General features: G+C 40.4%; 2 protein-coding genes across 2 annotated transcripts; one reads left to right on the top strand and one right to left on the bottom strand.

Annotated features, from left to right (window-relative positions):
- Nucleotides 1-190: 190 nt before the first annotated feature.
- RPL9 (ribosomal protein L9) lies at nucleotides 191-5,278 on the top strand. Its single transcript, XM_075148947.1, has 7 exons — nucleotides 191-412; nucleotides 494-609; nucleotides 1,499-1,594; nucleotides 1,925-2,057; nucleotides 3,441-3,521; nucleotides 4,003-4,120; nucleotides 5,161-5,278. The coding sequence occupies exons 1-6, from the start codon at nucleotides 367-369 to the stop codon at nucleotides 4,107-4,109; spliced, it is 579 nt and encodes a 192-aa protein (XP_075005048.1). The 5' UTR covers nucleotides 191-366; the 3' UTR covers nucleotides 4,110-4,120; nucleotides 5,161-5,278.
- A 2,336-nt stretch (nucleotides 5,279-7,614) lies between these two features.
- On the bottom strand, nucleotides 7,615-26,888 carry KLB (klotho beta). Its single transcript, XM_075148943.1, is given in 5 exon segments — nucleotides 7,615-8,472; nucleotides 10,536-11,679; nucleotides 13,269-13,537; nucleotides 17,205-17,712; nucleotides 26,046-26,888. Coding segments are annotated over 5 exon segments (3,126 nt in total). The 3' UTR covers nucleotides 7,615-8,110.
- Between the last annotated feature and the right edge of the window lie 912 nt (nucleotides 26,889-27,800).

Raw genomic sequence — 27,800 nt, 5'->3', positions numbered from 1 at the left:
CCGCGGGCAGACCCCCAGCGCCCCGCCCGGGCGCGGGCAGCCTCCCGAGGCCCGCCGCGCCTAGCCGCCGCGTCCCGTCCCGAGCCCTGCGGGAGGGAGCCCTCGGGATGGCGCCTGTCCCCCCCGCCCCCGGCGGTTCTGGGCCCGGGCTGGGCCCCGCTGTGGAGTTGAGCGCCGAGACCGCCGCTTCTCGCCGCTCCTCTGGGGCCTGGGCGGGAGGGATCGGTGTGGGAAGCGGAGCCCGGCGCTCCGGAGGGCGGGGGGGGCGTAGGGTCGGCGCCCCGTAGTTGGGCGTCGCAGGGTACGTGCGGGGGAGGAGCGCCGTGCCTGCAGGGCCTGCAGCATGTCTTGGTTGTCCTTTCCAGAATGAAGACCATCCTCAGCAACCAGACGGTTGACATCCCCGAGCAAGGTACGTGTGGCGTGCCTTTGAAAGGCGTTTTGTGGTGCTGACCCCGCAGCCGGTTAACGCGCGTCTGCCTTTGATTTCCAGTCAGTGTTTCGCTGAAGGGCCGGACAGTCATCGTAAAGGGCCCCAGGGGAACCTTGCGAAGGGATTTTAACCACATCAATGTGGAGCTGTCCCTCCTGGGAAAGAAACACAAGAAGGTGAGTGCTGCAGAAGTCGTTTCTCTGCCCAGAGAGGGAGGGTAACCTTACAGTTAGCTTTAAAAGTTCTTGATAGCATGGGAGATTGAATCAAAATTTTTAGCCGCGGATAAGTTACTTAATTTTTCGCTTATTCCTGTGTTTTCTGAAGGAGGCTGGTCTCATGGAACCTTAAGGCCTACTCGGGAACTGTGGAATTCTTGACGTTCTGTGATATGTTGGAGTGAATCTGTTGATTGATTTTCTCTTGTAGTTACAGTCAGATAATTACTGGGAAGGGGGTTGATCATTATATGCTGTGTTTTATAAACTGGCTAGTTTTAGCCAGATAAAACTAAGTCTCTACATTTAATTTCTAGAATTGGCAAGTTATGTCAGACGAGCAGATGTTTTCTAAATAAACGCGTAATATTTTTGTACTGTGGTTAAAAAACTACAAAAAAAGGGGAGGAGTGGCTGATTGCAGCTACTTTTTCACAAACATCTAGTGTTTCATTAAATCACTGGACCCCCATACAGTGTTTCTTTAAAAACTTAATAGATAATATCTAGGAGACTGACTTTGGAAGAACCTGTTCGGTATTTAGCATTTGATAAAACATCTTTCAGCTTAAGATGTCAGAATATCTATCCCAGCTAATTTGAAGATTTGTTAGCAATGACATATGAAGAAAAAATTATTTCTCATGCATCTTACGGTTAGGACTTAAAAGACTTGAGTTAGGTGGGCCTTTAATAGTCTTTCAAAGACACAAAATGCCTTTGTGCTTTTGTTAGGAGGGCTTATAAGAAGTTTACCTGAACTTCTAGTTTGTCACAAAAACATTTCTTTTCTAGTTTTGAAGTGTAGCTGAAAGCTTTGTTAATTCTGTTTATTTTTTTAACACAGCTACGTGTTGACAAGTGGTGGGGTAACAGAAAGGAGCTGGCAACAGTTCGCACAATTTGCAGCCATGTACAGAACATGATAAAGGGTGTTACACTGGTGAGTGTTATTTTAAAATAAGATAACTCGTGTCATTTTTGTTACTGACAACAATAGACAGCCTTTTACTTTAGCGAGCTTTTGTAAGCATCCAACATGTAGCTTTCTCTCTCTGTTTCTCTGGGGTTTTTTTTTGCATGTACTATCAAACAAATTCTGCAGGTGGAAGAAAGTGTGAACAATAAACTCTGGATGTCTCTTGGGCTCAGTGCCTTGCCTTGTTAAGAAACTATTTTCATTATATTTTGGTTTTAGGTATCTTCAGTAAGCTTTACGTATCTGTCTTACCTTTTGGCTGCTTTCAATATCTGATGATGTCCTTCATCCTAGGGATTTCGTTACAAGATGAGGTCAGTGTACGCTCACTTCCCAATCAACGTAGTTATACAGGATAATGGCTCACTTGTGGAAATCCGAAACTTCTTGGGAGAGAAGTACATTCGCAGAGTGCGTATGAGGCCAGGTGAGCATATCCGGAGATGTACTTTATTATTTCTAACTAGGGGCTCTAAACAACTTTCTTTGGGTACTGCCACTGATAATAGGAGATGGTGAATGATTGTTGAAGCAACATTTGCCTGTCTGAATTTATGTAATCTTATGATACTTTTGCCACTGTTTAGATTTATTATTAATAATGCTTTTGTAATTTATTTTTAGCAAATGAGAGGTAGCTAATAGCTAGTTTAGAACTAGTTATTGTACTACGAGTTACAAGGAGTCCGGTGTTTACTTTCATCATTGTGAGGTCTCAACAGTGTTTATAGTTGGTAAACTGCAGGTGCTGAATTTTAGATTTGTGTTTCTGTTTTAAACATTGTACATGAACTAGTTTCACACTACATCACATTTTTCGTCTTTGAAGTGGTGTTGTATTTTGAATTTCCTGATTGTCTAGGAGCATGTATGATAAACTTCAAAATTATCATCTTACCTGATAGTTTTACGTATTGCATACGTGGAGTTTTAGCAAAATGTCTAACAGAGTAGGCATTTGATGGAGCTTGTTAAACTTCCAAAAGGAGGAGACAAAACATGTCATAAACACAGTTCCCTTAAGGCTGTAGGGAAGACTTTCCATAACCATTTTTTTGATAGTTCCACTCCTTCTGAAGGTATGGGTAAGGATATTTAGTGTGACTGGTAGTGCTTTGGGGAGGCTTTAGATGAAAGCATCAGACCTGTCCAAAAACACTGGTAGATACAGTGCGGAGTTACTTACAGTGGCTTTGAGTTTGATTTACCGTGGGATATTAAGGATGGATTTGATTATAAGCTAACATCTACTGACTAAATAGATCAAACTATAAAAACTTAGTTGTATTATTCTCCTTGCAAATGAAAGCTTCCTGTTAGGCTCTTGGATGTCCTAGTGTTTACTCCTTGTGAGTATTTGCAGTGTTGCTAGTATAAACATGGTGCTTGACACGTCAGGGGGCAGGGTTTTTTTTTTTAATGACTTTTCATTGGGGTGACTCCAGTTTTGTCTTAATAAGCATAAGAATGTGGAAAATGGCACCACCTAGCTGATGAAGCCATGTTGGCAAAATCTCTGGCTTATATGCAGTGTTGGTGATTAACGCTGTAACGTAGTAACATTTAAGTAGGAATATCACTTAGTTGCTTTCAATCCAGAGCATGACTTGCACTAATCTTTGAGTTCTGAAACTGTGAGGGAGGACGATCCTGGAAGGGATTTGGGAGACTCTTAACAAAGTCATGGAAGCTAATTATTGCCTAGAATACTGCTTTCTAGATCTGTAAATTGGGACAGGACATGAATACTTTCTTTAGTATGCTTAAAGTCTTCACCAACGATACAGATTGTTCGTCTTCCTTTCTGTAGGTGTTTCCTGTGCAGTATCTCAAGCCCAGAAGGATGAGCTGATCCTTGAAGGGAACGACATTGAATTGGTCTCCAATTCAGGTTTGTGAAAATAGATGCGTGGGAAGATATAATGATACGGCCACTTTTATCTGAAGATGTCAGCGTAGCAAACTGTCTTTTTTTCTCAAACCCTGAGGTAAATGACAGCTCAGAATTTTTTTTTCTAGTCACTGTAATTGCTTTTCATAGTTTCTTACCCTTTTTCTAAACTTAGAAATGTTTTTACAAGTCCGCAGAACCTTTTGTTTGAGTCAGTATGGATGGCCTTTTTGGCACCAAAATTACCAGCTTTTCCATTGTATGAATGTGCAGTAACGAAATGTCACTGCCCCGAGTTGCCAAGATAGGCCCAGTGAAATGCATTCTGTTTTCATTAGAACTGACACGATTTTAAGTTGGTAATTCCTTTCTCCGGATGATAGTTTCATTTGTTAGTTGAAATATTGGAGAGAGCCTTGAAAAAGGCTACGAGTTGGCTTGGACCTCTTGCTTTGTGCTAATGGTCTTGCTTTGTCTGCAGCTGCCTTGATCCAGCAAGCCACTACGGTCAAGAACAAGGATATCAGGAAATTCTTGGATGGTATCTATGTCTCCGAGAAAGGAACAGTACAGCAGGCAGATGAGTAAAACTCTAATAGGTTGGTGTCATCTTAACGCAGATTGCACATCTTCCATGTAGAGATGGTTACTCGATCTGGGGATTTGATAAGGTTTATCTACTTTGACAAGGCTGCAGTTAAGCAGGTTCCCAACGGGGAGGCAGTTGTGCTTGTAAAAGGCATCATAAGAGGTATCATAAAACTTAACTTTTGCTAGCCCTCTTGACAGCAACTTTCCATCTCTCATCAACTTGGTGTTATGCTACTGCACGGAGAAATACCTCACTCTCAAGTGCTGTATTCTGCGCTGTGCGTGCTACTTAGGATGGTGGCTGGGAATTTAAAACCAACTGACCTAGCACGACAGACCGGTTTATGGTTATTTACAGAGAAGACTTTTTTAGACTAATGTTACTCCTGGTTGGATGCTTACTTCAATAAAAAAAGTGGTCAGCACATAATTTATATATAAAGGTCTTCTGTGTAGTTTGTATGTAAATGCTTGTAAACAAAGGTCAATTTAACAAGGACAACTATTTAACATTGTGTATGTACATTTGTTACTGAAGTGGAGTACAAGGATTTTGGGATAATTTAAGGATTTTAACTGCTAAAGAAATTTCATGCATTTCAGCTATGTATGGTTCCGCACATGGTACAAAACACTTGTGCAGAATGAGACAGGCTGACTTGCGAATGAAATAGATGTTGTGTGCCTTTTGAACCTAAGCTTGAGACAGGATGCAGATGAAGTGAGTTTCATAAACTAATTTTTTTTTGTCCCCAGCCAGGTACCAGACACTTGCAAGCTACTGAAAAAATGATTTTTAGTGCTGTTCCGAGTTCCTTAAGAGACGGAACAACTTGTTGCCTGCTTGTTAAACAGTCGTGAGCTGTTGTGTTTGAAGGCATCTTTAAGTAATATTGTCTGAATAAAATTAAGCAAATTCTTTGAGCTATTAATGTCTGTCTTGCATTAAAACTATCAGATAAATTAGTTTGTCATATGTCTATAAACTTTCAATTTCACATTTGCAGTGCTAAAACCTTTCTAAAAGCTCTTAACTTTTTATTTACAGTTGTCTGAATCCTGAAACAAACCACCATGAGCCATTATATCAGCAAGTACCGGATCGAAGAATCTAATAGAAAACCCGAACAGCATGAGAGGCTTAATAAAATAAAACATATTTCATATCTTGGCCTCTTTTCTTTGTTTTTTAATGAACTAAATGGTGATTGCATGAACCTGTTCAAGATCTTTGGCTTTTGGAGAAGCAGATGGTCACAGGGTAATGCAAGATGATGTTAGTGCTGTATACACGTTGCTTACGGGTCTCTGAGAACATTCAGACTGAATGAAGTCCGATGGAAACCTCATGCCAGTGGAGTGCGGACCCAGCGTGTAGAGCCATGAAATGATAGTTTTAAATCATAGTATTCAGAAATAGCAAAAGCATTGTTCTTACAGAAAGGAGACTAGTGTTCTTTCAGATAATTTCAGAACCTCAAACCAATGACTGCAAAAACTGATTTCCATGTACAATTTCTGGAGGGGAGTTAAGACTTGTGATAGCAGAATCTGAAGTAGATTAAATCCAAAATTGGAATCAGTGGAACCAAATTTATAAGACTTGTTTAAACTAAATACAGAGATGGAAGTGGTAGTCTGAAAAGATGATGCTTTAGCTGTATTGCTCAATTAAAAAAACCAAGGACTTGACCTCAGAGTTCAGGCAGCGCTTATTGCTGAGCTTCACCAACAGTGATTCGTGTCATCTGGAGGTATAGTGCTCTCTTTTGTCTTGGTTGCTAATCTTGCCATGTAGCAACATCTAGTTGGGATTTTGTGCTGTTTCTGTGGTGTGGTAAAATCCGCGTTGTCACTTGTTACATTCAATTTTTCACAGAAAATACCGGGATAGTGCAGAAACGTACTTGGCAACAAGTGGCTAAAGCTTAATATTGAGGAAAGCATCTATGCATGTGTAAAAAATTCAGAAAATTGCCCAAAGCACCCACTTGCATGATTCCACCGAGTTCAACGGGTGCGCGGTACCAGTGTCTCTGAGCCTGGAAAAGTAGTGGTACTGAACTTTGCAGACGTGGACTTTGTACATGGCCTGCTTAACGTTTCTAAGATGGGTTCCTGTGCTGTTTGAATTGTGCAGCTAAAGAAGTTTTCCAAAATTGTGCTCCCACAATGCATGCGGAATTCGCAAGGACTTTCCTTGTAGTGTGCTTCAGTTTGAGTCCCCAGTGGCTGTGAGTGACAACTAGTCAGTGTCCTTGGGTGAGGGAAGGGTGCATGTACCTCTAACACCTGTGCTGTTTGCTGCGCTGGTAGAAACGTTGTATAGTGTAACATGGGCCAGAGTCCCTCATCATTTTACTAGTACTTACCTTTTGAATTAATGAACCTTCTGTGATGTTGACCAATACTTGAAATATAATGGAGAAATAGTCTCATGCATTTATTAACTGAGACTCAAGGTTGGGTCAAGTATTGGGAGTTTGGGGTTCAGTCGATTGCACGCATCCTCCAAGTAGCACTTCCATGAAGTTTCTAGTAGTCTGCAAGTGGCTGTAATACTTTATCTTACATTATTGTTTATCATAATACATTATCATTTACCTTGTGGTTGATGCTATCTTGTGTGTTGAGATGCAGTTGGAAAAGACAATGTGTTTATATGCCTCATCTCTTGAGAAGCACCGGGGTACAGATAAAGTGTGTCTACCTCTTTTGGGGACCTTAAGACTGAGATAACTAGTTTCTTGTGGGAACAGGTTGGGGGTGTCACTGTGTCTTGAAAATGATACTAGCCACAGTGGAGGCAGGCAGTAGGAATTTAACTGATGCCTCTTTTTGCCCTTCTTTCCATTTCTAGAGCAGCTTCTCTACGCCTGGGCAGTGATCTTCTGAGCATGCAGTTTGATGCAATGACTGAAAAGGCTGGCCAATGTGAATTTTAAATGATGGTACAGGTCACGGGGAAAAACTCGTTGGGCTCAATTTGAGATGACCAAAACCAGACCAAGGGAAACCTCTGGGTTTGGTCCCTGAAAAGTTTAAATGAGATTAGCAGGTTCATTTATCCTTTATGAGCATTATGCCTGGGTTGGTAGCTTTTGTGTAATGCAGCAATAGCAATAAACTCCTCTCATGGTTTTATCCCACCCATGGCTTGCACTAGCACTTGACCAGAACTAAAATGATAATATATATTTATTTCTATGAAAAAGTGCAATTTAGAATTCTATTCATCGCTCTCTTGAGTAGATTAAGATAGATACACTATTTATTTTGATGTTCTCTGCTAGTAAAAATTTTTACAGCTGCCCCATTTTGGAGATGAAAAATAGTGATTGTATATTATTTTGACTTGTCTCCTGAGGGTCCAGTTACATTTGCTTAAAATGTTAACATCTGATCTCTACTTCACCCAATACGTAAGAGATACAGGTGTGTTGGTCAATAATGGAGTTAACTTGGATTTGTTCTTTTAGAGGTATCTTCAGAAGCTGGCCCGGCACAATTCATTCTTGGTGTTATACTTAGTTGAAAGTTTGTGGGTTTTAATAACACTTTTATTTGTAAACCCTAACAACTGCAGTTTCATGCTCAACAACATTCATAACATGAATATACATCACAAGACGCTTTGGTCCAAAGAGGTTCATAGAAAAGTGCGTATCAGTTCTCACAGCTTAATATCTCTTTTTAAGTCAAACTGTTTGAAAGGTTATTCCAAGGCACAGGAGAGTCATAAAATTTTCTTTTTTTTTTTTTTTAAGTGGATTAATTTTACTTCTACATACAGAAGGTGGATAAAAGTAATTTCACCAGAAAGAAATGTCGTCATAGGTCTTCTTCCTGTGCAGACAATTACTTTCCATTTTCCAATGAAATGCTTGGTGTGTATGACTGGAGTGACTCAGGTAGTGCTTTTCTACAGTCGTCTGCATCATCCTCTGTAGAATGCAAACAGCGATGGATCTCGCTGAAAGAGGGCTTGTGCCCCCTTTTTAAAATGAAACACAGATGTGCTGGATGCTTTTTGCCTTAAAACGTTTTCTTCTTTTTCTTTTGTGAAAAACAATAATGGTTAAAAGCAAGATAAGGGTAGAGAAAAGGCAGCAGGCAAAGAAGATTAACGGCTTCTTCTGAGAAATAAACAAGCAGAAGCTACAGTGCTTTTCTTGGTTGGGGGGATTGCAGACTGAATAGTTGGCAGGAAAGCCGTTGTTGCTTATCAGGTTATTGTAAAATTTTATTGAAGGCTTTCCTTTTGAATCTGAAGTGAAGAATCCAAATCTGGGCTTAGATTTTTCTTCAGTCAGCTTAAATGCATAGTAGCCTTTAATCTTGACTTTATCAATGTAGTATGCTGCGAAGGGGAAAAAAACCAGAAACAAATGTTAATAGAATCATAGAATGGTTTGGGTTGGAAGGGACCTTAAAGATCATCTCGTTCCAACCCCCCTGCCATGGGCAGGGACACCTTCCACTAGATCAGGTTGCTCAAAGCCCCGTCCAACCTGGCCTTGAACACTTCCAGGGATGGGGCATCCACAACTTCTCTGGGCAACCTGTTCCAGTGCCTCACCACCCTCATACTGAAGAATTTCTTTCTTATAGCTAATCTAAATCTACCCTCTTTTCAGTTTAAAGCCATTACCCCTTGTCGTATCCCTACATGCCCTTGTAAAAAATAAAAACCTTACATGACCTGCAAACCTTCTGGTAATGAGTTCAGATTTCAAATGATTATCAGTTTAAAAAGCATAATTGCACCATAAAATATTTACACTTACTGCTTCTAACGATACTCGGCTCCCATTGTCAATTTTAATTAAGTGAAACAGTGTATCGTTTTAAAAAAAAAGTTAGAATTTGGGAATTTTCTGGAGCTACTCTGTGAAAGCTGGATTTGAACAGGGTTAGAGCTGGGAGCTTGCTTTCCTGGGAAAAGCCAGATGCTGCTCTCTACTGAACCCAGCTGCGATGACCCAAGTGCCATGAGAGGAGCTTTCTGAAAATTCCTGCCCTGCTCCAAACCCAACTGCTCAGCCCTGCAGCACGCATGACTGTATGTTATACTGCTGCACCCAAGTGTTGGGTGAAAACACTTTAATGAAATCATAAGTAGCAGTCCTTGGTGAGTAAACATCTCTCCAATTCATGTGTAAGCAGAGATGTGACCCAGATTAAGCAAGAACGTTGTAAACTGGGGGGATCTTTCAGTGAGTGCTATAAAGTATCATGCTATCTGACAAATAAAATGTGAATACTACCATGAAGTGCCCTTTAAACAACCTTCTCCTTTAATAATGTATTTCCTTTAATAATTTATTTTTCTTTTGTTTGCTATGTGAAATTAGCATGGAAAATGAATCAGCAAATGCTCATTAGTCCTATATTAATTGAGAAAGAGCTAAGCACTGGAGGGGGAATGCTCTGTTTCTTGTTGATGTCTAAAAGTAATCTGAAGCCACGCTTAGCCATGAGTACGACCTATCTCATTTTTTCATGTAGCTAGCTCCTAGAGAGGAGAAACCAGGATATGTAGACTATGTTTGGGGACAGGTGCCTCAGAAGAGCTTTTAGACGTCCCATGTCCTGATCAGGGAACTTGCTAGCGCTTGCCAATAGGGAATAGTGAGTGCAAGGCAGTATTGTACGTCTCGTTTTGGCTGTACAGTTCAGGTACCGAGGCCTTTCTGGCATCCTGCGGCTTGCTGCTTTCCTTTTAATGTTTAGTTGGAGGAAGAGGGATGGGAGGGGTGAGGTCCCTGCAGCATTTCTCATACAATAAACTATTGCTGAAGATCATTGCCCTGAACATTTTTGTCCTCTACCTCCATAATTGTTACTAATTTTTCTCTAAAGTGAAGAACTAGATTTCTGTAGGTGCACAGGAGAAAGCAAGTAGTGGAATATGAACTAGAGTTTGCCTCTGCCTTCCATAGCAGCTCCTCAAAAGTCTGGTGACCTGCTGTATGTCCCTCCAGGTCTCCTTAGACTTGCTTGTGCTTTCCTGTTCAATGACTCTAGTTCAGCAGCAAGTAAGGAGGAGGCTCCCACCTTTCTTTTTAGAATATAGAAATTAGAGTTGTCTCTTGGGAGTTGTTGGTCTGAAGTGCCATCTCCTACTAACTTCTGATTAACTACTCTGCTGTATATGCATGCCCAGATGGCTTCTCACATGGTTTAAACTGGAAGCAGCTGTGGCTGTGTTTCACGTAAGGGCTTGATGCCCTTGCTTTGTGTTGTACCTGCCCTAAGGGTGCCTGCAGAATCAGGCCCCTCAGGAGGCTGAATGCTGGTGGCCGGAACCTCAGTCAGAGCTGCTTGCTCTGTCTGGGGCAAGCCTTAGGTGCTTGCTTAAGGAATGCCTGGGTCTGTGCCATGGAAATGGCTCTGGGGAACTTGAATCTATCATATACTCACCTTTTAAAACCTCTTGTATGTATTTTCCCAAGTAATAATTTCGAAGTTCATCATTGTCTAAGGACTGGTCATCTATTCCATTTGCTGTGATATAAATATCAATGTCACCATAGGTTTTTTTAATCCACTTGAGAACTTTGCGCACCCCCCAAGGCACCACAGCCAAACGGGAAGGGGAGCTCAGGCAGGTGATGTCCTGCAGAAATTGGATGTCACGATCAAATTCATACTGGCTCCCATTCTGAGGTTCGTGAATCACAAATCTGGTGGTGAAATGATTCAGCGCATAAAAGTCAGCTGCACCTTTGACGAGCTGCTTTTCCTCGCTTGTGAAAGATGGCAACGAAGAGTATGAGAGGCCTTTTCTGTTTTTAAAGCTGATGTATTCCCTCATGGTAGCTGGATAGTCCCCAGTCTTAAATATGGGATCGGCAAACCAGCCTATTTCAAACTGAAGAAACCTGTTGGCAGCTTTTGAATGAGATTCAAAGTAGGGGTTGGCAGGCTCAGCCCAGTCCGAATGCAGGGACAGGGACACTTTGCCATACTGAAAGGGCCGGTACTGTTCATCATATATTTTCCAGGCCATGGCATGGGCTATTAATAAATTGTGTGCCGCCCGGTATGTATCATTGCTGCTCCTATTGTAGACATCACTTAGCCGATTAGGCTCATTTATTGTAATCCAAAGTTTAACCAAATCGCCAAGTTCCCGAAAACATAAAGCGGCATAGTCTTGAAAAGCGTAGGCAGTAGACTCGTTCAACCATCCTCCTGTCTGCAGCAAAGGAGGCGGCAGGCCCAGGTAGGCGTGAGTTGGATAATATAAGGTGACCATGGACTGAACGTTGAGTTTCAGTACTTCGCTAATCACGCATCTGTAATACCTAAGAACTTGCCTGTTGACCACAGACAAATCTCCATTGGGTAAAATTAGTGACCAGTCAAGTGCAAATCTGTAGTGGGTGACTTTCATTTTTTCCAGGAGGTCAAGTTGCTTTTTAATACTGACAAAATCCGTGCACTGTGCTGGTCGGGTTTTTAGTTTCACCCCTTTAACTTTGTGCAGGAGCCCGTCTCCTGTGACGTTCCAGAGGTACAGGCTGGAATCACAGAACTGCGGTGAGGAAGCCACAGATTCTGCCTGGGAAAATAAAACCAATATGTTACAATGGGGTTTAATTAAATGAATGCCTGCTCGTAGTCCACATTTCTGCCTGTGTTTGGCTGTAGGATTAGTGTTGGATGTCAGAAGGTCCCGCTTAGATGCTCCGAGGGGAAGAGGATAACCGACTCGCCTGTATGGGCTTTGTCTGTGCTAGGGGTCGTCTTACCCCTTCCGTTCCTTCATCTACAGAAAACATTAAAATTGCACTCTCCTTTCTATTCAGCTACACACTGGCATTTGCCCTGCCACCAGCCTACACGACACATATTTTCACACAGATGCATCGGGTCGAGTTCACTCTGTGGTCACGCAAACAGCAGTTCTCAGGCAGCTGGCAGAAGAACGGGGTGGTAAGGACAAGCACCGGGGAGTATACGAGGCAGGCACGGATTATTTTGGCACTGCTGCTGAGATCAACCTTGTGAAACTGTGGCATAGTGTTCCCTGGTCTTACTGGTAGTCCTTCTGCCTATGCAAACATCTGACACAAACAGCTTATAGCGTTTAATATTAGTTAACAAGGTTAGCACACGATGTATCCTGTGTAGCACAGGATATTTTTTTACTATTCCAATTTTTTAAAAGATTTTTTGTAGGATTTTCTAATACAATATAGTGAAGTTCAAAATACTTAGATTAAACCTGATTTTTTAAAGAAAATGCACTTTTCCGTGCTGTATATTTCCTCAGCATGATTAATAAAGTATATAGAAGCTTTACTTTTTTTTCCTATGGTTGTCAGTGAATAGGTTAAATTACAGAGTTTTGCTGTTATTTTTTGAGGCTGATGTCAGTCTTTGGACTATCTTTCTGTATGCGATGACAGAAAGAGTATCCCGACACTGACCATACATGTGGTTAGCTTATCTACCACATTTAAAGTAGAAATAGATACTGTAGGAACCAGTTTGGAAAAAAGATGGTATGATCTGTTTTCAAATGTGAGTTCAGATGACAAAGGCCGTATGTGCTGATGTTGGTTATTTTCGCCTGCGGTATAAGCCTTTTTAAGAACGGCTTGTTACCCACTTGTCTAAGTGGCACTTAGAGCCAGGCCCAACCCAGGAATCTTGGTCAGTAGCTTTAGACGAGACCTCGAGCCTGCGGGTAGCTCTGCTGCCACCAGCGTAACCACCTTGTCCCTGCCCTGTGCCACCCTCTCCGTCGGCTGTCGTAGGCGTCCCTACGGCCACACTGCGAACTGGATTGGGAAACTCCCCTGGTTGAAAAATAACCCAGGAACAATCGGTCGGGGTCAGCTTCTTGGCCTGAAATTTCCTGATCCGATCCGCCACGTGGAGACGTGAAGGCGAGGGAGGGCCAGCCTTGGGAGGCTTCTGCAGAGGGGTCTGCTGCTGCAGGGGCACCCAGCGCTCTGTGGCTAGCTCACCCGAAAACCTGTCAACTACATAAAACTGAACCTGTGCAATTCTGGCTAGGCTTAACTTCTGTTTGCAGTGTGCATTGACATTCCTGAACGAAAGTGCTGTACAGAGTCATTTATTCACGAAGTAAAGCTGTCGATCGCTCTGCATCCAGCGGTCTTCCCAATATTTTACGCTTACCTTGAGAACAGACTCGGTGATACCCCAGGAGAAGTCACAGGAGAACTGAGCTTGCAAGCTTGGGATAGACTCCCTTGGGAAGAAGCCATTTTCTCGTATGATTTGTTTATAATAAAGTGCAGATGACTTGGGAATCCTTTCCTTTTTTTCGCTTTTGAAATCTACATAAAATAATCCGCGCCTGATGTTGTAAGCATGTTGCCATTCAAAGCCATCAAGGAGTGACCAGGCTGTGTAACCAAACACATCTATGTTGTCGTATTTAATAGCTGTGTAAGAGAAAGTAACATCCATGAGTCTTATATTTAGGACTCTAACATATATATAAGGGATGTTTATGAGAAAGGTCTATTAACTTTGAAAATCTTGAGAGTTTTCTCAACACTCAGAGGGTTATTGGCCCATTGTAATTCATTGCAAAACTGTGACAAAGATGATAAATCTTAGTCCTTATTCATTAAAAAATGCGTACATCACTAGTTCCTTAAGGAATTAAATTACTGTAGGATGCTTTATTTCTGCTCTGAGCAAACGTGAAATATTACGCCACATCCAAATTTTAAGTTGTATTTGATGATTTGCAAGTAATATATACCAATAAAATTAGAGAATCATGACTAAAAATTAAGGGTGCAACAGTTGATCTAGTTTGTGACTTTGTATTTGTTATGAAGCTAAAACTCCCTACCTTTATTTGAAAGATCTCTGCAAGGTCTAACATTTAGGAATGTCTATTCAGCTTCTAAATTGAAAAATTAAATGTGTCGGTATGGGACATGTAATGACTTTAGAAGAAGCTGGGCTGATCAACCCAGAGACTGAAGTGCTTGATTTATTCACGGAATGGGTGCAGCACATGTATGTTTTTTCAGTCAACCTTAATGTCCCTCCACCTTGCAAAGGAGTATACATATAACCTTTTACATATAATATATGAGAGAGATGACAAAATGACTGCTTTCTCAGATGTGGAACCCGATTCACCAGGGAGGGCAGCAGAACTTCCAAAGCAGCTTCTCGCTGGACACCAACTAACAACAACGTTGGTTACCCACCTACAGCGTGTGCCCGCTGGCAGCCTGGAAGAAAAAGTCCAAACTCCATCCTCAGTCATATTAGCTGCTTGTCACCAGCTTTAAGCTGAGAAATAACGCAGGATAACTCCTCACATGAACCTTATAAGGGCTGGAATATCAAGGGCAAAGCAGGGGTTACTGGGGCTTTTGGCACAGACAGACGGACAGCCATATTTTACCTGTAGTCCACTGAGAGTAAGCCAAGGAATAAAGATGAAGTATTCTGATTTAAAGCTCTATTCTCACCCAACATTGTTTTGCCTTATTTTCTCAGCACATTTCACTTTGCATAATTTTATATTTCCACCGAACTTCTTTGCCATGCTGCATCTTCACCAGGAGGCAGTTTTGCACAGTACTTGTATTCATGCAGCAGAGCAACAAGGTACCCAGCAGTACTGACCTAGTCAAGCACGGTATTTTACTAGCTGCTGGATGAGGAAATCAGAAAGCCCAAGAGCTTGCAATGTACGTATTTGAGAAGCTGATAGACAAGGCCAGAATACTGGTAAAGAGATGCGGGAATGTAACGAAGCAATACAATGGCATGTATTTTCAAGAAAAGCAACTTCTAAATATTAGGGAAACCATGGGATAAAGTACAAAAATGTCTGGAAATATCAATTGCAAAACACAGCGGTGGAGAATGATGTAGAGGATAAAGAGATAGGCCAGAAGGTAAAGATGAGTACTTCATGTCTGCAACAAGGAAGGTTGAACAAATGGAAGTAGACATATAGGGACAGCATAAGTGACAACTGAGAAAAAATACTTTTTTCTAGAAGCATACTGAATGGATGGGGGCTCAGTTTAATTGTCAGAGCAAAAGATGCTGCGGTACTCAAGATCGTGCATGCCTAGATGAGAATTTTTGGCTGTTTAAATGGGTAGGGAAAAAAGCACTATTTTATCTATATTTTGTGGTGAGAAGAATTAATAGTTAGGCGGGTCATAGGTAGAGATCCTGTGGATCAGCGTGAGAGTATGTTTGCAGCGTTGTCTGCAGTGACAGTGAAAGGAGAGGGCAGAAACAGAAGTCAGGATCCTTGCTGAACGTTAGAGTGGGGATGAGAAAATCCTCCTAAACACCAAGGGGATGGCTGGGGGCAGGAACGAGGGGCTGAAGGTAGGGGAGGTCAGGAGTTAATTAAGCTCCCTGTGTCACCAGAGGTGAAGCAGATCTCAAGGCATTTCTGTGTCTGCTACAGGTGGAGCCTTGGAGTCCTTCTGCAGAACTAACAGTTTCAGTATTGACAGGCGCATGCATGCCACTGAGGAGCTGTGGCTTCAATTGCATCCTTCTATCAGAATCGGGTCAGTTCATTGCAATGGTGATGTTACACACCACGTATTGAATGTAAGATACACACATACAGTACAAAGTTGACAGCACTCTCCCTGAACACCCAGAGAGTATGGCTCCTCATAGCCTGTTACATGTGACCTTAACAGCCACCATCCCGTTACAATTTGGCCTATAAATGATGTTTTGAGGTTAACATGACCTGATTGATTTTGCTGCAAACAGCAAATTTACACCTGACTTCTCTGTAAGTAAAAATAGGAAAATGTGTTCCAGGTATTATTCCTGATCTAAAGTTTGCTTCACAAAAAATTAGTTAAGAGATAATCCTGTATTTTGATGCAGTGGTTGAAGTATCTGCATGCATAAAAATGTAGATGACAATTCTTGAGAATTAGTTGTTGGTTGAACATGGACCAAGTATTTCAGAAGTGTGACTCCATGGATGGTTATTACAGCCAGGTCTGCTGTAGAGGATTCAGAAAAAGCACACGCTATGGATTTTCTTATGCACGTGTCCAGAAACCTACCTGTTCCACACCTCCAAATCCAGGCCTGCATCTAGACTTTCCTGCTGTATCAAGGCAGTATTTAAAATATCATAAACCAAATACTGGAACGTAACCTCTTCAAAATCTGGAAAAGGCAGGACATATCGCATAGTTGCGCTATGTGAAGTTTACAATTTGAACCAACTTTAAATATAGCTGGATAATCTTCATTAGGAGCTTAAATATGTTTGTTGGTGATGCAGTACTTCCTGACTTGGTGTCAGAGTAAACGATCACTCGTGTTTTCTGAGGATAAGAAAGGTTTTCGTAACCCCATCACTGCGGTACGGCATCAGCAGCGGGGCGGCCTGCTGGGAGGACGGCTCTCGGGGCCAGCAGCTGGCCCTCCCCAGCGCCGAACCTACGAACTGGCTGAGGGGGAAAAGAAACACTGGTTTTGCAGAGGCTTTAGGTTAATATTTCATACAAAATTAAATCTTTTGCCTTCAGAGAGCACCCCTGTATGCTGGCTTTATGAAGGGAAAATACCAAGATCGAAAGTGTGTCTTTAAAACGTTATCTCTGTTTGGCCTGTGATAATCCTGAAGAACGATCGCCCTTCTCCTGCTGATTTCCTTCCTGCATTTTACGTTGGAGTAGGACCCCAGCGTGGCAATGACAGTCTGTAGGCACTGTCTTGTTTTCTGCTGTCAGGGTATGTACCTGCACAAGGGTTTTACAGTTGGACTACCAGCAGTGAAAAGTGATATCCAATAGATTTGTTTTCATTAATTTCTGACTCAGTTTTGCACTTATTTGGTTTTAAAATCCAATGCAGATGTTGGACTTTAGCTTTCTGGGACAGGGACAATGGTTTTTTTCTGTGTTTGTACAACACCTAGCACCAGTAGATCCTGATCCATGACTTGTACTCATGCAGTATGAATAATTAATAATTAACTTAATTAACTTCTCTTTAAAAAAAAAGATGAAATCATTACAGAGCTAAATATCAAATGATCTCAAAAAGCTCTCCGAAAATCCAACAACTAACTTGTGTACAAACCTTGTAAAACCTTATTAATGAAGTTTTTCATCATGTAGATGGCTGTGGTGTCATCTGTTTTCACATGGCTGTCAGTGAACCAGCCATTCTCTGCAATCAAGATTCGAGGACTGTTGTATTCCAGTTTAATCCAGTTCAGTACTTCCCTCAAATTGAGTGACAAATTTTGTCCCATTTTTGGTAGAGTGTTTGGAGGTTTAAAGTTATTAGGACCAAAGGAAAATGCAAAGAAGTCAGCTGTTCCCTTTATGTAGTTTTTCTCAGCCTCAGTAAAGCGTGGCAAAAACGAGAATTCATTTTTCAGTTCTTCTGGATAATCGCCGTCCCCATGGATGGGTTTAGCAAACCACCCGAGTACTCTCTCCATAGACTGCTGACATTTAGAAATGTCCAAAGCATCTTCCGATTTGTTAGGTTCGATCCAGTGGGATCCCAATACTATGGATATCATCCCCTTCTGATATGGTTGAAAGCGTTTTTTGTAGTTATGCCAAACTTTTGCATGAGCCTGATGAGAGAAAAATAGCATTAAATTGTAACTCTCTAATAAATCTCCATGTGCATCGGCAGCTAGACAGGCAAGTAGCTGCAGCTGATTCACTGCAGACTTCAATGAAAATATTAACAAACAGGTAGGGCACGCTAATTACCCTGCACGGTTGTAATGGGCAATGACTGTTATACTGCAAGGTACCTCAAGATGATGGCAATGCTCAGTATCTCATGTGCACTGTTCCTATGATACATAAGGGCTATGGCCTTTTGCCTTTTAACATAGGTCTAAATTTCACAGGAGGTCCCAGCAGGGCTGTGAATAGCTCTTACACGGACACTTTGGGACTAAACAGCTGTTGATGGTGGGATTTGAGCTCCATGATCTAGACAGTCCCATCTAGGTCTTTCTTTGCCAAGCAGTGATTGCTGATACCGTTAAAATTTTAAACCATCCTTACAACTGTTACATAAATTATGCATCTCAAATGATGTTTCTTTTGTCAGTGTTGGCTCTGTGCTCTTAACCGCTCTGTGCTATGGGGGTTACCTGGATTTACTCTGATCATGTCCATCCCATCGCTCCTCTTGGGTACACTTCCATTTGTTTTAGTTTGGCCTAATCATATGACTAAGTGTTCAACTTTTGATATTTGCCCAGTCCCAAATTTAAAAACTTGGAGAAAGGACCCAGCTGCAAAGTTTGAACCCAAATGTCAAGTTTCACCCTTCTGTGTAAGAATTTTGATCCAGGATTTTTGTTTATTTCTTCTTTGAAGCTGCTATAATAATAATTTTTCTGACAGTACACGCAACAGCACAGAATTAAGCTTATTCGTTTTAAGTAGAGAGCAACAACATTTTGATTTTAAAAGGAAATTTGGCAGAAGTATCTCATAAGATCTATTGGGTATGGCATGTTTTAGTACTCATAATCAGCCAAATATTGACTGCCCTAGGACGGACAGAAGTTTCGCTATTCACGTTAGTGACAATGAAAGCATACCTTGTATCACATCTTAATTCCATTTTTTTGATTAGCATCACGTTTTAGAAAGCTTAACATTGTCACACACCAGAATTACCTTCAAATGTCACATTGTTAATTACTTAAGTAAGAGAATACAGCAGTCAAAATTTACACGAAAAAAGGAACACAGGGGAGACTGAGGAGCCACTAGCATTGTCAGAGTCCCCTGGGAAAAGGGGAGAGCCAGCGTGCTCTGGATCGCAGGGTGGTGACTCTGGATCACACCAGAGGATCTGACACAGGGGAGGGGAGCTGGCCTCTCCCAGCTGAGGAGTTGTCAAGTAACTCAGGGTTTACCTTATTCCTGAAGTGTGGCTTTATACTCTTAAGCTGGAAAGAAAATAACTGTTTGCACCCAGAAAAAACATTGAGAAGCATTGTGAAACATTTAGAGTGCCGAGTTAGACCGACATCATTACCAAGCCAAACAGCATTGCTTACCTTGGACAATAATTTCAGTTAATTTATCTAGAAGCACACAGCCTTGACGGTTTAAAAAAACAAAAGACCTGATGTCAGGTAGATATTTGGTTAAGCTAGGGAGTACCGAAGAATTACAGTTTGTGAAATTTTGTGTATCAGTTGTTTATGGTTTCTAAGGTCATGCTCATAACATTTGTTCAAGGTCTGCCTTTGAAAATACTGATAACGTAACATTAACCTTTGAAATGCAGGTTCTGTAGCTGAAAAGAGAAGTCAGCAAAATTGTACTCATGAGGCAAATTGCAAGATACAGTTAAAATATTATAAAATGGATTTCTGACCAGTCTCTTCAGAAAATCTAAGTGGCCAGTGCCATCTCCCCAGTTACCCTCACCGTCCTCTCCCGAAGGTCCCTCCAGCCCGGGATGGCTGCTGGGGCCAGGCTTGCTTTGTTCTCTGCCTCTAGTGATTTCTCACCTCGTTAGTATATTTTTTTTTCCCAGACACAGGCTGCTAACACCACTGTTTAATCAAAGGTACTATGCACAGTGCCAAGTAGCGTGACAATAGCACCAGGTAAATCTTTGCAATCACACATTTCTAGGTGAAGTGGAGAAAGACGGCTTTGCCAAAAACCAACTAATTAGAATGCATTATTGACAGCTAAAAGACAATCAGCGACAACTCATTGTATTCATACGCACCTTCAAGAGGTTGATTAGGAGAAAGTTACTATTAAAAATACTGTCTACAGTAGAGAATACAGCCACAGCTATGATTCTACAGGAGTAGACCTCAACTACAAATAAGTACATTTAATATGACTCAAGATAGGATGTCCATATACAAATTCATATGTATCACTGATGTCTCTTAATTCTAAAGGTTAACTGCATTGAAAAAAAATTGTCGCTCTGTCTATAGTAAGGGTTTTTATAGACGTAGTACACACAATAGCATTTGCTTGCTCATAATTCTGTTTTGAGTTGTTAATTATCTGTAAAGCAGTTTAACATTCTCAGATGGAAGGTGTTGCTCCAATGCAAACTATTGTTGATGGAACCAACTGATTAATATAATCTGTTTTGTAAGACTACACATGAAACAAACATCAATTTAAAAGCTGTATCATACATCAAATTGACTATTTTGAGTAAATCTTGACTAATCTTTTTTCAGTTAGAGTTTAATCCCTAATATTTCACTTTCCTTGTTAGATCAAGGACAAATGTCAAGGCTAAGTACACAGTGAAAGCAGGATCAATATTGTGTATTTATTCTAGATACATATGACAGATTAATTTCAGCATATCCTCCTGGTATTAATATAGAAATTATTCTATAGACTTGAAAGTCACAGAGAGTGCCAAGTCAGTTAGTATTAACCCTGTAAAAAGGCTAGATAAGGTAAGTCAATTTAATAAAATCAAGACAACAGTATTGTTCTCCTCTCTTCTGGAAATATTCTCACACTCCTTCAAACTCTGATCTTGTAATTTATCATGTACGTATGCAAGGAGCTCACTATTGAAAGACCAATGCTTTCAAATTCTTAAGATATATTAAAGTCAGGCAATTTTCCTTGAATGTCTCAGCAATAAGCACACAAAACAATGTCAGGGGTATATGGAGTTATTTTAGTGTGCTGGAGAGCAAGAACATTTAGGAAAACGAGAATTTAAAAAATGCTAATAAAATTATTCTGGCTTTGCATTCAATTGTTTGGTTTTTTAAACTATGAAGAGCTAGAATACAGAGTCTGATGATGATGGTGTTAAACATCAGTTTAGAAGAAGGGCAGGTGTGTGTGGCTTATTTGGAGAGTATCTTTCAGTTCAAGGCCCTTTTGGTCTGTGGTAAGGATGCCACGTAGTCAATAGAGCTAAAGCCCTTATTTTGCAAACTGACTCTAAAGCTCAATCCTTGTGAAGGTAAAAAGGGCTCTTGAGATGTAGGCAACTAAATTTCTAAGAGGGTGGTCTGAAGGACTGAGGCTTTACTCTCAAATTTGTTGTATGCTAACTGTCTTGCATTCGGATTGTGTTTTTCCTGATGATTTCCAAGAAGTGTAAGAAAGCTAACCTGAAAATAACAGATCATACCAAAAAAGTGTGAATCAGTGCTGAATTCTACATCATCACTGACGGCTACTATTGTTGGAAAAATCTTCCAGCAAAGACATTTAGAAGCATAGACAATTCTGCTGTCCACTCTAGAGCTGTACTTGATGGAGACAGATTTTCCTCTTCCTGGAAGAAATACAGGCACTAGTGTAGCTTCATCTTTCTAGCTCCTGAGGAAAGAAGGCCCCTTTGCAGGAAGGGAAGAAAGCATCTGGTTGGACGTAGAGGTAAGAACTATTCTCCATTCATTCAGTAGAAATTTGTTTTTAAGGAGAATGAATTATGGGACTTCTCGGGGACATGCTCATCCAAAGATCCCAAAGGCAGCAGTGTCCACGAAGAGATCCTGGCATAGCGAGAGCTACCGAGGAGCTGTGAGTAATGCAGCTGGGCACAGAGCTGAACCTGATCTGCCACAGATCTATATGGAGACACCATGTTTGAAGGGGAATTTATTGCCTTTTCCCAGTATGTGATATGAAGGTGTGTCCATGAAGAAAATTTTTAGGGAGATCTTATCCTGACAGTTTTCTCCTGGGCTTTTCTGCCAGATGGAAAGTAGTGTGAATGATCTTTAACAGTAAAAAAAAAAAAAATCCCCTTTCTGCCTCTTACGTAGCAAAGGCAGAACTGCCTGGAGGGCACTGATACACAGGACAGAAAGAAGACAGCTTGGTCTGCAGTCTCTGATCTTTATAAACCTCAATCTAAGTATAAAAGAACATAACTAGGTCCATAACTAAGTATAAAAGAACATAACTATTATTACCATAAAATGGTAATAATATATCAGGTATATATCTCATTTAGCTCCAGCCACGATGATTCCTCTGCTTTATATTTTCTTGCTTCTTGTCAGATTTATTTACTGTTAAACCAAAGAAATCAATCTAATTTTTCTGTATGCCCTTTTTTTCTTCTCTGCCTCAGATTGATAGCTGCCTCAGGAGCAAGCTCGTAGTTTTTGTATCTTCTTTGATATGTCTTTCAAATGTCGCGTGGCAAGTTACATGTTATCATTAATTGTTTTCTGGTGTTGCTTTTGTGGAGTACAGATCCTTTAACGAAGAAAGGAGATACACTTTTGACAGCCACTCTCCGTCTGGTATAAGATTCCACATGCTCCTCGTGTTAGTGGTAATGATCATACAATTGAATAGAGATTTACCTAAGTGAACCCCTTAGCAATTTATAATTGACAAGCGTCAAACTTCAAATTTCCTGTTCATTTCCACGGAAGTAGTATCAGGTCCCTTAAAATGATCAGTAGCAATCATTACCCTTTGTGTTTGAAAAGCATACATAGTAACATGCAAATATGTTTTTTAAATTGAAATTTTGACTTCTTCTGTGGGTTATTTTCCCCATGTGGATCTCCTAAGCACCCTGCTTAGCAGCCTTTGCTTCTGCATTCACTAGCCCTTTTCAGGGGTCTTGAATAGCAAGACCCATGTAAAAGGCAGGACTGTCTCTTAAGTAGATGTATCTATCTGGGGCATGGATGCAAGGCACAGAAGGAAAGCACATGCATTAGGTGATACAGCATCTGCAGTGCCTTGTGATAGCCAACACCAAGCTCTGGGGCTTGATGAACACAGACCAATCCTACTTCTGTTGAAAAGCCTTCATAAGATAATTATCTACCTAATTACCCAACTGAATTCATTCACGGAAGCAGATCATTTTTTAATCAGTTCTAAAATGCATGAACTTTTTCATTATGCCAGCCGATTATTTGAGTTTTAAGATGTTGGATTTCTTTAGTCTACTAAAATTGATAGCTTAAAATTAAGAGAAATTTCTTCAGGCCTCTTCTAGAGATGCAAAAATCTCCAGCAACTTTCAAACTGTTCTTACAATAAAATAATCCAAAGTCCAAAAAAGCAGAGGTTTATGGTTTGTTATATTGTTTTTGCGATCCTATGAAACTTAGCTTCCGTTTATGATTGATATATCACATAAAAGCGCTCCTTTATATATAAACGGTGATTAGGTCTCACAACACCGCAGCTGCAACAGTGCACTGGTAAATGAAACTAAAAGTAGGACTCATGAGCGAGCCTCATTTAGTTTATCCAAAGGTACTACAAAAAAGTTTGAGAATTATTATTCCGCAATTTGCTATGTCACAGAGTGGTGGCCAAATTAGTTAACAGATTAAACCTGTTTTTCCTGCTCAGTATATTTCATGGGTGGACCTGCTAATGTACATAGGGTGGCATGGAGAATATTGTCTTTCAACAGCCTGTCCAAAACTGATGCCCTGACATGGACAAGAACGTGGCTCTTCCTAAAGCCGCTGACATAAATGGGAATTTCTTCAACAGCTTTAACAGGCTGTGCCTCACACTGCCAAAACTGACATTTTTGTTAGTCTTTTATTTTTGGGAGGACATTTTTGATTTGCAGTGGTAAATTAGAAGGTAGCCATAATACAATGTCTGACAAACAGATTTGCATATACCAATCCTGAAATAAAAAGCCATGTGAAATCTCTTTGCAGAGAGATTCTTATAACATTCCCTGCTCCTCAAAGGGGAGACATTTCACAATACATGAATCCTGATTGTGCATCAATACATTATATTAATATGGTATTGTCAACAATACTAAACAAACATTTAGATACCCACAAAAGTCTCTGAGAAAGATTCTGGCTAGTTGGCTTGAAACATATAATACCACCTATGAGTTCTGTGGAATGACTGGCTTTAATTACATTTTATTAAGAAAAAAAAAATTTATATATATGTAAGAAGAGTTGACTCATGTCGACTGGTACCTCGAGAGCTTCCATTCCAACCCCAAACATCAAGCTCCAGTTCCTCAAATACATTACTACAAATTTAAGATTCTTCATGAAGACCTAAAATCTTCAGAAATTTTACAGTGCCACAGAAGAGAACTGCTAATACATTAGGTCATGTTCATGGGGCTTAAGAAAGATACAACATGAAAATAATTTCTGCCCAAGGATAATAAAATACTAGTTAATGGATTGTGTGTTGCCGAAAGCCTCATTAATTCTTTCACTGAAGTGATCTTTTTATACTCGGATTGACAGACTTTAAAACTAGAACTAACTATCAGATCAAGTCTGAGAGTTAAATAATATTGACTGAGGAACTTAGGTCAGTAATTTGTGTATCAGACCCAGCTGTGCTTGGCTTCCTGGAACACCCAATTGATTCTTCAGCAGAGGCATTGCTCTTTATGTGCTGCTTACAGGGGCTTTAGAGAGTGGGAAAATGCAGAGACTGCCTAGTTGGTACTCCAGTTTTGATTGTGCCACTCAGAAATAAAGGCAAGAAATGCTACAAACTTATGTTGTATCTTTTACATGTATTACATCAAATATATTTTATATTTAGCACTTGAAAATAAAAAGAATGATTGAGCATCAGTTCTCTTTGAGATGTTTCGCAAATCTCTATAGTTAAGTCATTCTTGTGCTAAGTCTGAAATCAGTTAGTGACTCAGGATGACTTTTCTACGTGTAAAACGTCTATTGACTGCAGTGTGAATTTTCTGAAAAAACGTTCTGCAGGTTCAAGCCCAGAAGCAAACACAAGAAATAGAAATGGTCGGTTGCAGAATATTTTTAACTACTCTGGCAATTAATTTTTTCCCACATGCATACTTCTTCTGTAGGAAAAATACATTCAGATTTATTTGTTAATTACATTTATAATGTATGGTAGGTAGTAGAAAAATTCTCGTTGTGACAGCCAGGAACAGTTTGAGCAGGGGGAATTATACTAACTGCTCTATCAAACAGAGACAGGATAGTGACCTGCTCTGTAAAGTACTTTGAGCACTACAGGTGAAAAAAATGCTATCTTAAACTGCTGTTATTTGAAATTGTTTTAAATTATAGCATGAGAAAATAAGAATATAAACTCCTCTGCATAGAAACTAGCTACTCTGTAGAATGAAATTAAGAATCTATCAGAGGAGATGCTGTAAATTCTGTAATGCTGTTGATAATACCATAAACATTTGCACTTTCTCCTTAAGTCCTTAGTCCACTTCAGACTTCTCTTTTTGTCCTTCCTAAAGAAAGAATACCAGGAACCGAGGACCCAGTAGCGCAGCTGTTGAAGCTATTGATCATGGGACCAAGCCTTTTGGATGTGTAATTCTGTAGAAGACAGCTGATAAATAATATAAGACTGCCATAAAAATTAAAATGCTGAGAACATCATGGAAATAATGTAATTCTGAAACTCTCAAATACTGAAGGAGACATTTATTTTCTTCCAAACCCAAGAACTGCTGTCCTTGCTAGTTCAGCGATAAACACTTCTCAGTATGATCTTACTAAGCTACAACTTTATATATAAACTGTATTTATATATATGTATTCTATTGCTAGTAGAATTGATCCAATATGAAAATGCAAATAAATTTAATTTTAAACTAATAGTCATTTCAGTGTAGCCAAAGGAATGGCCATGTCAGTGTGTTTAACTAAGTGAAAAGAATAAAGAAGGAAAATCATGCTCTTTAATAGCCAGATTTTGTAGGCAAAACCTAGTTTAAATAAAGTAACAAACAAGCACTTTAAAGCAAATAATTACTGAGCCAGCTGTTGTGACAACAATAATAAAATCAACATAAGGATTAAAAAAAAGACTGCCTTAACTAAGGGTTATTTCTTGGTATTTTCACATTCCTTGATTTTTTTTTTTAAACATTGACTACATGATTGATTCTTCCCATCATTTCCCATGGCGGTGCAAGATCAGTTTGTAAAATCTTACTATACTGTACCTTGATCAAATTGTGTCCTACAGAGTAGACGGTTGTTATTTTCCCTCTCTCTCCAGGAGCATGAATACCTGTGCCATACCCATGCCAAGCAACTAAATACGGATTGTGGATTGTAATCCAGTACTTAACACGATCCCCAAAGGTCTGGAAGCAAAAGGTGGCATAGTCATTGAAGATATCAATTATTGATTCATTTTTCCATCCCCCATATTTTTCTTGCAGCATCAAGGGCAGGTCCCAGTGGTACAGCGTAACCATGGGGTCAATATTTCTGTAGAGTAGAGAGTCAATAAGGGTGTTGTAATACTGGAGTCCTTTTTCATTGGGAGCTGCTACCACTCCAGTAGGAAAAAGCCTTGACCATGAAATTGAAAACTGGTAAAAAGCAACTCCCAAAAAATCCAGAGCAGACAAATCTTTGTCCAACAAGGTGTAACTGTCACTGGAGGCATCTGTGCTGTCAGCATCCCTGAACTCCGAGTGGATGAAGCCGTCCCAGACGGAGGAGCCTTTCCCGTCCTTCCTCCAGTTGCCTTCCACCTGGAAAGCCCCCGTCCCTACACCCCAGAGAAACTTTTCGGGGAACGTGTCGTACAAAAACATCTGTGTTTCACTCACGGGGCTGAAGTGGGGATCCTTTTTCCACACAGATCTTCCCTCTCCAGCAAGCCCAGTAACCATCCGTATGAAAACGAACGTCCAAAACGCAACAAATCTCTCCAGTCGTCGGCCACACATTATGCCGGTTTATAGAGCCAGTGTTAAAAGTCAGATTTCTTGCACTGACACTGAAAAAAAAATCCATTCATTCGCTGGAGTCCCCGCCATGCAGTCTGTCTTCATTTGCCACGAACTGCTGGAGTGTCTTATCAAAACTTCACTAAAAGCTTGTGATCGTAAAAGCCCTGTCAATGATTAGCCTGATCTGAGAGACCTAAAACAGGTCAGAGAACGGCGTGATTTTCAGGGAGGTGGCCTCTGTATGGCCACTGAGACACCTAGCTGGCTTCTCACTGCAGGAAAATAGGTTGCCTGAACAATAAAAACGCCAGGAACTAATTTATCATTATTTAAATGATCATTCGGGTGGGAGAATATAGGTGACAGAGGGTGCTAAGGAGCTATGACGTCCCTTATTCCTCATGCAGCTGTATTTCGAGGAAATGTGCCAGAAATATAATTCAGACTCCATAGTGTCCAATTAAAAGGGGATTTATCCTGTCTGTAATTGGATGGCTGGAAGGGCAGTGCGTCCTTCCTCAGTCCTGCCCTGCTCAAACATCCTACTTCTGCTGAAAAATTCTCCCTGGACTCGTGGGAAATTTTGTTGTGGACAAGAAATATATGCACATCCCACTAATTACATAAAAACGCAAAGCAAGTCAATATTTTTTTCAAACACATGCAACTGTTTTTCTGTCCTATATAAAAGTCTGCTGTACGGCTCTATGTACAGCAGCAGTACAAAATTGACAGAGGTCTGTTCCAGTCCTTAAGCAATTTCCCTGGATTTCTTCAAATAAACACAATTAGCAAAGATAATTAGCCCCAAAAGAAGCTATTTCAGTATTGATTAATTTAACAATCTTGGTGTACACAGCTGGGGCATCAGTACAGCAAATACCTTACAGAGCAGTTATGCAATATAATTTCATCTTTTAACATATTTCAAATTACAGCAAAACTACATGTGTTGAGATATAGTCAATTCACTCAATACAGTAAGACTGATGCCTGCCATTTTTGCTTTTCTTG

Source organism: Calonectris borealis, chromosome 4 (genome assembly GCF_964195595.1).
Source record: "Calonectris borealis chromosome 4, bCalBor7.hap1.2, whole genome shotgun sequence".
In the NCBI taxonomy this organism is placed as follows: domain Eukaryota; kingdom Metazoa; phylum Chordata; class Aves; order Procellariiformes; family Procellariidae; genus Calonectris; species Calonectris borealis.
Note: the sequence above shows the minus strand (reverse complement) of the source record. Positions and strands in the feature narration are given on the sequence as shown.

Excerpts from the sequence above, each read along its gene's own strand:
- RPL9 (XM_075148947.1), top strand. The coding sequence starts at position 367 with ATGAAGACCATCCTCAGCAACCAGACGGTTGACATCCCCGAGCAAG. Across the intron at positions 1,595-1,924 it reads TGATAAAGGGTGTTACACTG|GGATTTCGTTACAAGATGAG; the intron begins GTGAGTGTTATT and ends CCTTCATCCTAG. Across the intron at positions 2,058-3,440 it reads CAGAGTGCGTATGAGGCCAG|GTGTTTCCTGTGCAGTATCT; the intron begins GTGAGCATATCC and ends TCCTTTCTGTAG.